We start from the raw sequence: 14,145 nt of genomic DNA, 5'->3' as shown, positions 1-14,145 counted from the left end.
AGGGAATGAAGAGTAATTCCACAGGGAAAGTCAGTCTTTATTTGTCAAAACAGACAGAGGCAGCTTTGGTAGAAAATATGTGGGTTTTTCTCAGGCTTCTATGAAACAGTTGTTCCAACAAACCATCTTATTACTGGATGGCAATGCCACCCCAGGATTAGAGGGAAATGACAGGAACTGATTCAAGCAGGGGTCTCTATATCATGACTTAGTCACTGCCTTCCAACCTCTGGAATTCTTAAAGCTGTGTTGAGATGCATACATGTGATGTTTTTGGAATTCATAAAGCTTTTTTTTGGAATTGGAATTCATAGAACCATGTGTGCTTTTATCACAAAAACTGAAGTAACAATGGCATGGGAGCTTGGAGATAAGGATAAAGCTACAACTGACCTTCTATAGCTCAAAGAAGAGATCCTGTTACACTGTGTTTTGGAACAAGAGTGTACAGTCCTTTTTGTGTAATAGTGGGAGTCAGCATTCCTTGGAGTCTCCCACTGCCTCTACAGAGCAAATTGCAATAAGGGAAGAAAATACCATGACCATAATGAGGGTTTTTTTTCCTTTTGGTCAGTTGCTGTCTATTGCTCTGTAATTTAATATGGTAAGCTCAATGCTCCTTGTGTGGGGGAGCTGTTCCATATGGCCTTTCATTTTCTGACTTCCTCATGCCATTTTTACCTTGACTTACCAGATTACAGATACTCTAACAAGCAGTTGCAGAGTCCAGTTCCTTGGTAGGCTTTTGAGCTTCCTGGCCTTAGGGAGTGTTTTCCCCTTCAGCCTTAAGGCACATTAGGGTGCACCTTTCACTCTGTGGGAGGTAATTAATCCAATTGGTAGCAGTGTCTTGGTTCTCACCTCCTTAGGCCATACTTTGGTCAGCTTGCCTCTGGTGATGCTACTTCCATGGTGTGTGCTTCAGTCAGCCTTGCTTGTTTTTCTCTGTTTGTCTGAAGTCATTGCAAATGTTTCAGTTATGCATTAGAGTTCTCATTTTCAGGACTAACATATCCATGAACACTGGGTTGTGTAGGGAGTCAGTACCAAAATGAGTTTTTCTATGAGATGTAATACCAGGTGATTTTTTCCATCTAGATTTGGGTAACAATAATTAATAAACTGTCTCTAGGGGTGCTTCAGGAAGGAGAGTGATGGTGAGCATATTCTCATGCTCTGTACATCAAAAAAGCTGGTTGTGACTACATGTCTAGATGTTATAAAACTGTAGGAAAATTTAGGCCAGAAGGGACCTCTGGAGGTACTCTAGTCCACATCCTTCCTCACAAAAGAATAACTTCAAACTTGGGTCAGCATGCACAAGGACTTGTCCAGATGAGTTTTGACTATCTCCAGAAATGAAGGTTTCACAAACTCTCACGTAACCTTTTCCAATCACTCCCATTATGAACTTTTTTCTTTATGTCCATCCCTTGTTTCTCTTTCTGCATCTTAGGGCTATTTTCTCTTGTTTTCCTGCTGTGTACCTTAGAAAAGATTACTGCTTTGTCTATACTGTAATCTTCCTGGTTGGAAAGCATCTTCTCCACTAGCAACAGTTGCACATAAAAACAGTAGATTTGAGACCTTATTCTACCTTTGTTTGTCGTGGTCAGATTTCCTCTTTCATGGTAAATTTGTTGTTTTTAAAAATGCCTGCAGACTCTTACTTAATGTTCTTAATTACAAAATGGTCTGACATATCACTGGGGGATTATATCCCTCGGAAAATGTGCTATAGTATTTCTTGAATATGGGAATGATGGCAAGAGAGAATACAATAAACCTACACTCCATGAATAGAGGGAATACTATTTTACATTAGGCAACCCCCTCCCATGCTACATCCTGGCACAGAAAAACAGTGAGCTACAGTTACTCTTCAGGGGAACAGGTTCCTGTTAGGAAGACTTGAAAACGGACAGTGTGAAGTTCAATTTGTGCTTCACCTGGCATAATTGTTTTGAATTTTCATGATGCTCCGGTTCTTTTTTAAAATATGGTGGTAATATCCATTATTTTAATCTGAATTATTTGTTCACTGCTTATACAAGGGGAACTGGTATCTATTTTCTTATTACTGAGAATGTTCCTGACATTGCAAACAGCAAAAAAAATTATTTACCAGTATTGAGAATAACCTGTGTGTGTGTGAAATACTTGTGGAATTTTTTTCATTTGTTTTTGAGTACTTTGCATTTCAGAGCTCTGAAAGTTAGGGAGAGGAAACTGGAAGCACTGGCGCAGTGTCTGTAGATGTGCTTCTTTATGTAGAAAAAACTGAGGATGTTATTTTAGCACAGAAAATTTCTTTGCATTTCTGTCCCCCTCCTCACCTTCCATGGGTCATGGCTCTGTATTCAGTTTCTGCAGCTCAGTGAGAGAGAAGACAAATAACTTGAAAGTGAGTGCCAAAGGCAGCTCAAAGGACAGTAACAGTAGTGAATAACTATCCCTCATTGAATATTTAGATCTGCACAATGACATGATTGCTCTTTTCACTCATTTAAACAGATTTTTCAAAGACTGATCTATGCTGATAAACAAGAAGTTCAAGGAGATGGGCCATTTTTGGATGGAATTAATGTCACTATCAGAAGAAATTATATTTATGAGGATGCGTATGATAAACTTTCTCCTGAGAATGGTAGGTTTGCAGTTATCAGCTTGTTACAACACTTTATTGTTCTTACCATGTGGTTCCATGTTTGCTTATTTGACTAGTATGCTATAGGTGTATCAGCTCTGAGATGTGAAAGTTCCTGAAAGTTAAATTTCCCTGTTTTTACAGAGGTAATTCTCACCCATATTCTTTCTGATTATTGCAGTCTAAATGACCTCTTTACACCCTCTTTTTATGGTGCTTTTCTTCCCATTTGCTTGTCCAAATAATTGTGATTTGTATATTTTTCTGTGTTATTCATTAGATATTATCTGCTTTGGTAGTCTTGGCCAATAAATACGTATGGACTGAGTAGGATTTGCTTGGTACAATGTGTCTGATAATAGCGCAGGGCTCTTTTTAATGATGGGATGTAGTACTATAAATTTTACTACACTGAATTAGATCACATGTTTGTGTGAATCTGTGTGATCTTGCACTCAAAATATTTTATATAAATACAATTTTCAAGTTATTCCTTGGTCTCTTCTAATATTTTGTGGGATTTTTTTCCTTCCCCTACCTATGGCATTATCCACTTCTTTTTTTGATGTCTCTTCAAACAATATCTTTTCTACAAAGTGAGTGTTTCACAAACTGAATATTCCAAAATTCAAGCCAGTAATAAGAGTTTTACTACTGTTTACTAGCTCAATTTTTATTCTAGCACGTATAGCTTGTTTAGTTACATGTGTTTTTATCCATACAAAACTGAAGCAGCCAATTGCATTTGAGTTTGACTCTCCTTTCCCTGCAGAACCTGACCTAAAAAAGCGCATTCGTGTTCACTTACTTAATGCCCACGGTCTTGATGAAGCTGGCATTGATGGTGGTGGAATTTTCAGAGAATTTCTGAATGAACTCCTCAAATCAGGATTCAACCCTAACCAGGGTTTTTTTAAGACCACCAATGAGGGGCTGCTTTACCCTAACCCTGCTGCGCAGATGCTGGTTGGAGACTCGTACGCCCGACATTACTACTTCCTTGGGAGGATGCTTGGAAAGGTAAAACCAATGCTCTGGAATGCAAAGCTGTAGCAGCACTGAAATTATGCAGTGATGGTTTTTTTCCAATTAGGAAGAGTGGATGGGAAAAACCAAAGATTTTCTCGGACTTGAGAGACGGTAACTCTCAGATATTGGGTATGGACATTACTACTAAATTTCTGGTTGATTTTAATAAATTATGTACTTGGGAGGTACAGGAAATTTGTGTTATCCTTGATTTTCAACTGGGAGCTTTTAGGAATATGACTGCAGTTTACATTTCCATCATTTGGAATATATGAAATGAATGTTTTAAAGTTACTAGTTGTATGAGGTATAGAATTTTTGGTAGCATTTAAAATTTGCCATCAGCATTTACCATACTTAAGAGGCACATGCAAATTACTTTTCACATATTCTGTTTTGTACATTTTTCATATTTCTTGAGTTTTAGTGCTTGATAATTCGGTGATATGAATGTTCAAGGGCTAATAGATGCTTGTTGAGCTAGATGAAAAATGGAGGGAGAGGAACAAAGACATAAACCATTACAAACATTAATTACATTCAATTTTCTTTTATGGTCAGGTTTAATACTGAGGCTATTTCATTCTAAGCACTTGAAATAATTTTTATAAAGCTAATAATTGTGAAACAAAATTTGGAATACAAATTCCATTTCAGAAAAAAAAAGTATTAACTGCTACTTAGCTGTCTAATACTGAAGGTATTTAAGATGTAAAAGTCTCATTTAATTGCCTGTAGTATTTTGGAGGCTAAAATCTTGCTGCTGCCTTGTAGCGAGGTTTGATGTGCAGGTGGATGTCTTTGTACTGTAGCTGGAAGAGGTTTCAAGGGATGTTGTTGGCAAACAGTGAATTGTTGAACTAGTGCTGTGCTTGGGAGTTGCCAGTCAACTGATTTAGATCAAACTGCCTCTTTGTAAGCAAATACCCTGCTAATGCATCCCAGACACTGCCATATCCAAATGTCCTAAAGAATAAAATTACACATTAGCCATTTCAATAAATAATCTTGGAGTGATGTTCCTACTCCTGTTGGGAAATGGATTCAGTACTAATACAACAGTTGTAATTATGTCTGTTACTACATATCCAAGCTTCATTTTCTTTCTGTATGTGTAGATTTTTGGAGTGGGAAAGCAAACACTTGTGGTATTGTTAAGGGGGTTACTTTGCCATAAAAATGTTTTGTGTATATCTAGGAAGGGCTCAACTGTCATGGAAAGTTTGAAATAGTATTTAAAAAAAAAAAGATTGTAATTTTGAGTCTTCAGTTTGTCAAAACAACACATTGCCTTCTGTAATTGAAAGTTCAGATATTAGCATAGAGAAAGAAGTTGCAAAATGTGTTTTATCTCACAGAGTGCTACGAGTTTGTTTTTTTTAAATCATAAAATCTATTATTTAACATTTTGAAAGCATAAATTGTTTTTGTATTTGCAGTATGTGTAGATAAGCTAAGAATTGACAGTGCTACTTAATAATTACCCTTGCCCAGGTGCACAGACACCTTTTTAGTAGTGTATTTAGAGACCTGATGAATTAAACAGAAAGATAAGGCACGACCATTCTATTCCAAACCTGCTGGTATTGTGATCTTGGTTAGGTTATTGAATACCCACTCATCCATTTTCAAAAATGTGTCCATTTTGTGCTTTGCACAGGGTTATTTGTGAGCAATAGTGAATTATTAAAAGCCCCTTTGCAAACAAAGTAAATATAATGCGACGGAAGCAATCAGGCATCCACAGCAATTTCTTATTTGTGGAAATCAGTGTGCAAAGAGTACTGCCACCAAAACCTCTCACGTAAGAAGCTTCAATGTTATCAGAAAACAAATACATTAAAATATAATAATTTATAGAAATTCTCTGTCTCTTGGTAACCACTTCATACTAATATCCAAATGCATTTAACTTTTGGCACCATGAAGTTACACCTAATTGAGTTTTTCTTCTCATCAGGAAGTTTCTAACAGCTTGGCATCTTCTTTGTTAATTGGTCAGTTCAGAAGCAGAAACATCTTAAAATATAAAACATATCTTGAAAAATGGTATATCTGAAAATATAAGTAATTTAAGTCCTGAGTAAAGTACTGACTTTTGGACATCTTTCTAGTTAATGAAGAAATGAAAATCTGTGTACAAAATGCACAGCTTGTTCATGCAGCTTTTGTAGTCACTGGATGAGCAAAAGGTCTTGTGGAAATATTACTTTGTGATCATGTAATTGCATGTGTTGTCTGAAATCATCCTTTAAAAACACAGAAATGAGTTTGCTTAAACAGCAGCTACTCAAACACTTCCAAAGTTTACATTTCTCAACTGTCAGTGACTTTACTCTGAAATGTAAATATTACCTTAGCAGTGGTGCCTTTTAAGCGTTTTCCTTTCTCTTCCTTAAAAGTTTAAGCTCAGCTTGCTGTGCACAGTGAGAGTCTCCTACAGCCAGAGGGGTTAGAGACTTGAACCTCTCAGTGTTGTTCAGTGGAAGCACAGCTGGGACTGTCTGAGCCCCAGGCTTTGCTTGAGAGCCAAGGGTGTCCTGGGCTGTCAGGAGCGTTCAGGCAGACGAGTTCTAACCCCAAATCCTCTTTGTTGTCCTCTCTGCAAAGTAAATTCTTGTCCCAGTGGTGTCCCAGAAGGATGGGTGTGATCCTTTTCCTCTCTTTTGGGCTGTGGGCAGGCTCCTGGTTCAGTTCCACTTCCTTTCCACATGCAGTATTTGTTGTTCTAGCTGCACTAAAAGTCGCCCCACGTGCAAACTCTGCTGCTGCAGGTTTGGGGTGTAGTGGAATTGGCACAGGAGAACACTAAAGGTGCTTTTTTGACAGGCTGCCAAGAAACAACAACTGGAAATTTCCAAGGAAATTTGGAAGCAACACCTGAGAATATTAAATGGGGGTTTTCTCAGTGCTGATTCTTGAGTTGTCTGCTGCAAACCTGAGAAGAAGGAAACACTGGTTAACATTCAAGCAGAAACAGTGTCCAGGTAGAAGAGCAGTGACAGAATTAAAATCTGATCTACACCATGTTCTGACCTAAACTCAGTCTAGTATACAACATACATCTCCATTTCCAGTTTACATCTGCATTTATTCAGTGATGTTACTGTGACAGATGTTGTGGAAAAGGACGTTATTTGCATTTGGAATTCTTTGACATCAAGCTGCTAATTCTTAGGATAATTTACTTAAATTTCATGAAGTATCAGCATAAGTTTACGAATATGGCAGGAAATCCATAGATAGATTAGTATGATAATTTTTATAGTTTCCTCTTCTTCCCTTTTGACATAAACCTGCTAGTTCTTGCATTTATTTTGTTTTACAGTGGCTGTCTTTGCATGTTAAGCAGAGGGACTCTGACAGTAGAGATTTTTGTATAATACACTCAGTGTCTTTGCATTTACTGAATTCTACCTCCTCTCTTATTCCAGAATATTAAATAGCACTCGTGAGTCACACATTCATGTTGCTGAAGAACATCTATTTTTGCAATATAATATTAAGTCCCCTTTTCTAAACAATAGAACCCACAGTCCTTGGAAGACACTAAGGTTTTCTGAAAAGATTTAGATTGTTTTGCCAAGACCCAACTTCTGCCTTCAATGTTTAGGCAAGCAATATGGAGAACAAAATGTCTTTTAAATTGTTTTAAATTGAGTCCTTCTTTTGCAGAACCAAGTAAAGTTTCATAGAGGAAGCAGCAAGGATTGAGGAAAAACAAATATGTTCATTTTAAATTTTAGCATTATTTTGATGGTGGATGCAATCTAGGTTTTGTTCTTTGATCATTAATATTTAATGGTATATAGGAGGTCAGTAATTTGCATGGACTTGTGGATATTGATGAAAGTCAAAGTTGTTTATTTTCCTAAGAGTTTTTGTAGTTTATTGATTTAAGATAGAAGAGACTGTTCTTTGCACACATCTAAATGTTATTAAATATATATAATTAAAAAAAAAGTTACAAACTAAGTCCTTGAGTAAAATGGAGCTTTAGAAGAGTAATAGTAGATCAAATACAGATTTTATTACACTACAAGTAAAATAATGGGATCTAATTTTTGATTTGATTATTTTTCTGTGTATTAGAGAGTATGCCTTATGGTTACTGTTTGTAACTTTGAATATTATGCCTCTGTGGAAGGTAAAATTCTGAGATGAGCAGTGTCTGTAGAATCCATTCTGCAGAAAAACTAAAGTAGTTCTTAATCATTCTCAGGCCTTATCTATGAAGTATTGATTCAGAGGACTCTTTCCACAGCAAGATCTGCATGAGATCCTAAACTCTTAAATTATAAATAAGCTGCATGTATGGAGTCAAAACATGCAAGAAGACATTTCTGATAACATATTTGAGTGCCATTCATGCACCAAAAGCTTGTGGAAAGAAAACAAAGCAAGAAAACTACAATGACAACTGGCTTTCATGTACTTGATTGTTTGGTGTCAAGCATTGCTCTGCTACTCTGACTTGGAGAGTGGTGATTTTTTCCTTCTGATTTTTAGGCTGCCCTTTCCCTTTTCTGACTGTTCACTTAATTAGACCCTTTTTGGCTTGATTTAAGTCAGTACACCCTTAATTAGTTTGTGCTGCAGCCCCAGTTGGTACTACTAGTACCTGGAATGGTAGGTATGGGATTGGTGATACTGATGCAAAGAGGAGGTAATTGGTATAAACTCTTGGTTTTATTAATTTCAATTATCTCTCACATGATTTTTGTAGATTCAGCATTTTGCTTAAGAGCAAGTTAACTGATGATCATTTGTCTCAGAAAATCCCGAACCATCTGATAGGGAATCAAAACAGGAATTTACCGTGGAAGGTAGCATGGTCCTTTAATGATAAACTTCCAGTGCAGAAGCACAATCCTACGGGAGCAGAACTGGTACCTTATGGAAGTTATTTCCTGATTTATGAATGCAGATGTAAACTAATTTGAATCTATTTTCTGACACAGTTCTTCAGCTTGACAATTCCTTTGTGTACTGGTGCATTTAACAAAAACAATTATCTTTTGATTACAAATAGCTATGTTAGTAGTAACCCTGTAAATATATGTCTAGTGCTAAAAGACTACTGAAATGTGGTATTTTAACTCTAAATCTTTAGGGAGGAAAAGTGTTTATTGATGGATTGTGATATTTATTGGGTCATAATGTATTTAAATTTTCTTTAATGCATATGTTAGTGATTGTTTACCGTGATAGAGTGCATAGAGGTCTCTGCAAGGAGTTCTGCATGGAAAGAATTACCTCATGTCAGTGGTCACTCCTCAATTAAAAGTTCCATTAGCAGATGATTCCTGCTTCTGGTTTGTGTACTGATTGCATTTTATTGCCTCTAAATCAGGTTCCTAGACAGGGAATAAATAAACAGTTGGAGTGTGTGGTAATGGTATCCTGATCTTTTTTCACAGTTGGGAACACCTACATCCATTTCAATCAATTAGGTTTGGAATATTTACTGAAATTCTTAAATTGGTTTGAACTTGAAAAATTACTAGTTTCACTGCTATTAAAATACAGATTTATCTTAGAAGCATATCCAGAGGTTAGTTATATAGTATTAAGTGTTTCAGTATGTCAGAAGATTAGGCTTAAATAAGGAGAAGTTTTCCTATCTTAAAGCTCTTCCTAAATTATGTTTAAATTTGTGACAAGAAAAATCTATTAAGCCTTTAGTGGAACCTCAGTAATGAATGATAACTATCAGTTATCTAGTGCACCCACAGGTATCCATAGTGCTTTCCTCTCTGATCCCTCAAAACCCCCCAAATGACATTGATAGCAATTTATATCATATTTATGGCATAAGTTACAGAGATGACTGTTCCTATTAAATGAGAAAGAAAGTATCAAGCTGATGGAATGGTAGTTTTCTGCACGTGCTGACATTTCTGAAGCACTCTGTTTTAGTAATAAACATTAATGTAACTAAAGACATCCTAAATTCCTAGAATAAAAATACTAGCATGACTTTCCATTTTTAAATTAAAAATTAACTCACTGTCATTACAGTTGATATGATCCAGTGAAGTCTTTGGGAATGGATCCTTACATTTTCCTGGTCCTTTGTTCAGGAGTTAGGAGTTTGGTCTGTGCTGCCACGCCCCTGCCATCCATTTCAGGGATTTGCACCGACTGCAGCACCTGTGACAGGGAGATCCTTTACACCTGAGCCTTGCCACCTCAAATCTCTGAAACTTCTATTAACTTGTACTTACTGACCTTCAAAGTCACACTGAGTGGGAAATCTGAAGTAAAACCAATTTTCAAAAGGCTTTTTCTCAAAAAACAGTAACAATAATTTTAAAATCTAATGATACTCACACTGCTGCAAGGGCTATTAAAGCTTGCAGAAGCCTCATTACAGACATCAAGCTGTGGAATTTTTGACTTCTGTTCTTTTAGAAGACAGAACAAAGGCAAGCTATGAATTTTCACAGTAATACAGGGAAGATAATGCACCAGATTTTCCATTACTATGGTGATATACAAATGCATCTAAACATCTGCTACTGCTCAGAGTCTTGGAAACAGTGGCTTAGAGCTCCAAGGTAACAGGACACATTGGATTGGGACACACACCTGGGAGAAATAATTTTATTTTATTGTATTGGCATTATAAACAATATCTTTGGGGATTTGCTCACTTTTAAACACGTTTTTAAGCACATCTTTAAGGAGTTATTTTATCTAGAGATTACAAAATGTTAGCTCTAAAAATGCTTCAAAATATGAGTACATGTTGATTTTAATTTAACTTACATTTTTAGCTTAATCCTTTTCATTAGGGTTGAAAAGCCTCTGCTGCCCCCAAAAGCTTTGTGAGTGTGATGAAATATTTCTGGGATATAAATAATAAGGTAGAAGGAAGTTCTAATGGTTTTGCTATTTTTCGATCATTTTTATTAATGGTTCTGTACAGCTTTGAAGATCTATTGCACTCTGTAAGTGCTAAGTATTATTTAATAGTAACTGTTTAAAATAACTGAAATAGGGTTGTGGTCTTGGGGACTGATTATGGAAATAACTGAATTTAAGTCCAGTCATTTACTGCCTTACCACAAAAACTGTGCATCTTTCTAGGGATATGACTTTAGCATTGTTTATGCTTTAAAATACAGTTCTGGCTTGTGAAGGATTAATGGAAAGTAGCAGCAGTGACTGATTATTTTTCTTAAGAAAGATTTTAGTTGAAATAATAAATGAGAATTAGTTGTAGACCTAAAAGTGTAAGTAAAGGCACTAAAGCTGCCTTACAGGGAGGGAGGTTTAATTAATTCATCTGTAAATTTGCTTATGCAGTTTGTTGAACTTTATTCAGCACATTGTAGTGCTTGTGTCACCTCTACTGTGTACAGCTAATCTGGCTTAAATGACTCCAATAGCTTACATTTTGTCCAAATTTAAAACATGGTGTGGAATCTTCTATTTCTGAAGAGCAGCTCCCCAATCTTGGGGTCATACCTGAACAATACCTTGTGTGACTATGGAGTACTTAAATGTTATTGTGATAGCTACCATCTGTAGTAACTGTCAGGCACTATTGTTATTTTGTTGGAAGAAGAAAAGTCCTCCTTGTCCAGAGAACTGTCATCCTTGTCTTATTGCCACTATGTACAGCTGTCCTTCAGCCTAGATCCTTCTTCCATAATATATTACAGATACTGATTGCATGCCTGTGTTCTGGAGGGTGCTTGCTTTAAAGAACTCTTTCCTCTTCCTCCATATCACAGATAAAGTGCATTCAGTATATTTGTGTCTGAAGATGATATTTTTCATCACTTCAAATGCCCATATTTTGATGTGTCACCAAACTGAGTAAAGTCCAGTCCCTGTAGCAATCAATTACTGTAGAACTACACTGTAATCATAGGTAGCTGAGGTTATTTAAAAGAGGAACAACAGACTTCAGACTGCATGTGAAGTGAAAACTTACTAACCACAGTGGGCTTTCTGTTACTGTGGTGGTTTTTAATATTCTGGTGTGTCCTGCAGGCATTCTCGCTAAAGGGGAGACAGGTGACTGAAGTTCCTGTCGCTGAATACTACTTTTTCCATAGTGAAATAATTGCTCTTGGTCTTTTAATCAGGAAAAAAACACCCTTATTTTAACCATCTCTTCAGAAAATAGAAAAGGCTTGACATAATTAGAACACTGGGTTGGAGAGTATTAAAAATAATTTGTTACTGAAATATAATTTTTCTTTTGCTAAGTCATTTCAGAAGCTTTTAAATTCCTTTTTTTTTTTTGATATCTAGAGATGTCACTAACTAAAGAGTATCCCTAATCCACATTAGTTAGAAAGAGTGCTGGGAAATCCAGGTTGGCCTTTTCAGCAGACATTACCTTTTAGCTACTTGGGAATGTGTCACCCTGTGAGCATTACCGTGCTTGTAGGATTGCTCTTGATGTGGACATCACTGCCTCTGCTTCAGACCAGCCTCTTACCCCAAGTTTGTACCTCAAATTGCCCTTCTGTCCAGCTGGAATGTTAATATCCCAGCCTTTCAGGGAGGCAGAGCTCTACAGGATGGGTTGAGGTTGTTGGTGTTGACCCCCACATCTGAACGTTAGAAGCTGGAAGAAGCTGGATGTATGTGGCCACCACTCGCTCCTTTCATGATTTCCCATCTGGACTCTTTGCCTTCCATAGGCCTGCTGCAGTTCATGGGCTGCAGGGTGGAGACAGTGGGGTCAGGGGCTCAGAATGGGAATGGAACTGTCAGAGCTCATCATGGAAAGGCATCAATCCCATCGGTGATTGCTGCGCAATAAAAGGAAACTTCTGAAAGGGTGAGAGTACTGGAAGTTTGAGAAGAGATCAGTTTTAAAATAGACATTGGTTAGGCTTGCTGACTTTGAGCTCCTGAAGCAGTGTATGAAAGGAAGCTCTGATTTAGCCAAACAGAAGTAGACATCTCTGTCCAAGAGCACGCCAGTTTCTGCCATCAGTATTGTTGCTCATTGGCTGTGAAAGGAAGAAAGAGAGCAAGTTAAGTGTGGAGAGCATGGCAATATATTGTGTTAAAAGACTGTGTAAGTATACTCTAATGATGCAGCTTTACACTGCAGCTGATTAATTTGGCACCTGCTTTCCTCTGGTAGAGGTGGTCACCATTCCTTTGCCTGTTGCTGATGCTGGGCTCCTGCCTCCTTGCTGTTGATGTTTGCAGAAAGCCAGTGCAGAGAGTTCAGATAGGGAAAAAGTTGAGCTTAAAACAGGGTAACTTACAGTGTCCCAAGGCACTTCAGTATGGAAAAACAAGGAGAGAAGTCTCCCTCTTTGCCATTAGATTAGCTTTAGTAAGAAAACTCCCCATCAGGATGGGCTTCTCTGGGCACCTGGAAGGTTGTGCTCCTGGTGAAAACAAATTGTTCTGCAATTCCCACCCTCTTTCAGCCATGGCTGTGAGCTTAATCTTACTCTAATTTAGAAGAAACTTCAGTGTCCCTGCTGTGGCCACTAACACTCAACCCACCCTGCAAACCCCAAATCCAGCAGCCCAAAAAAAGCACAGCACAAATAGTCTGCAAGTTTTGAACCTTATTCAGGTTGTACTGTAGCCTCTACTGTACAACTGCTCTGCTTGCAAACAAACCCAGGGAAATCAGCAGCTGATAGTTTTGTTGCTCTGGCAGGAATGTGTGGAATCGCATTTTATAGCAAGAATAGGTAGTTTGATCAGTTGATGCTGACTGAGAAACAGAAAAGTTAGATGGAATCCAGAAAATAAAGTTTTGGTTTATTTACTCATATTGTACACAGCAGTTCTCAGCATCTCTGCACAGTGCTGGGGCTGTAATGGTGGCCTTCACCTCTTTGAAACAAAACCAAAGTTCATCATGACTTTATTCACCAGAGGTTTAGTGCATTTTTTATTAAACTTTATTAGGATAGCTTGACTTTCAAACTAATTAAAACACTACTGTTTGTCTTCTTTCCAAAAATACTTTATTTTGAATATTGCAATCACTTAGCTAAGAGAGGGAGTAATTAAAGTTATTCTCAAGTTGCACAATTTAGTTTATTTAAAAATGCTTTATATAGTTTTTAGATGAAGTTATAAATGTTCACTTTGGAACTACCTGAAGATTAATAGTGATGCATTTGAAATGCATTATTTTTTTATTGATTCTTAATGTAGTAAATTACTGAAGTTATTTGGCAGCAAACAGAAATAGCCAGTGATGTTGTTCACATTTATTTTCCTGATAGCATCACAATTTGCATTAATTGCATTGCAGCTGCACTCACTTATATTAAAAAGCTTCTACCATAATTAATCCTTTTTATTTCAAATCATTTTGGCACAATTTCTAGCAATAAACACTCATAAAAGACAGACACTTGAAAAATAACATACAAGTTTCTTCAATATACCTATTGCTGTTTTTTTCCTGACAAGGAATTATTGATAGGCTTCTCAGATCAAGTGTTGCAAGTGCTGAAGACTTAAGA

At 37.0% G+C, this 14,145-nt stretch overlaps 1 protein-coding gene across 1 annotated transcript in view; it reads left to right on the top strand.

Annotated features, from left to right (window-relative positions):
* Positions 1–14,145, top strand: part of UBE3C (ubiquitin protein ligase E3C) — a 70,557-nt gene that overhangs the window by 40,047 nt on the left and 16,365 nt on the right. The window contains exons 17-18 of the mRNA XM_084218460.1: positions 2,515–2,647; positions 3,420–3,667. Of these exons, the coding sequence (XP_084074586.1) occupies positions 2,515–2,647; positions 3,420–3,667 (381 nt within the window). The remainder of the gene's footprint in view (positions 1–2,514; positions 2,648–3,419; positions 3,668–14,145) is intronic.

The sequence above is a fragment of the Fringilla coelebs genome (genome assembly GCF_963513975.1).
Source record: "Fringilla coelebs genome assembly, chromosome: 1".
NCBI classification, from domain to species: domain Eukaryota; kingdom Metazoa; phylum Chordata; class Aves; order Passeriformes; family Fringillidae; genus Fringilla; species Fringilla coelebs.
The sequence above is the reverse complement of the archived record's forward strand: the minus strand, read 5'-3'. Positions and strand labels throughout refer to the sequence as shown.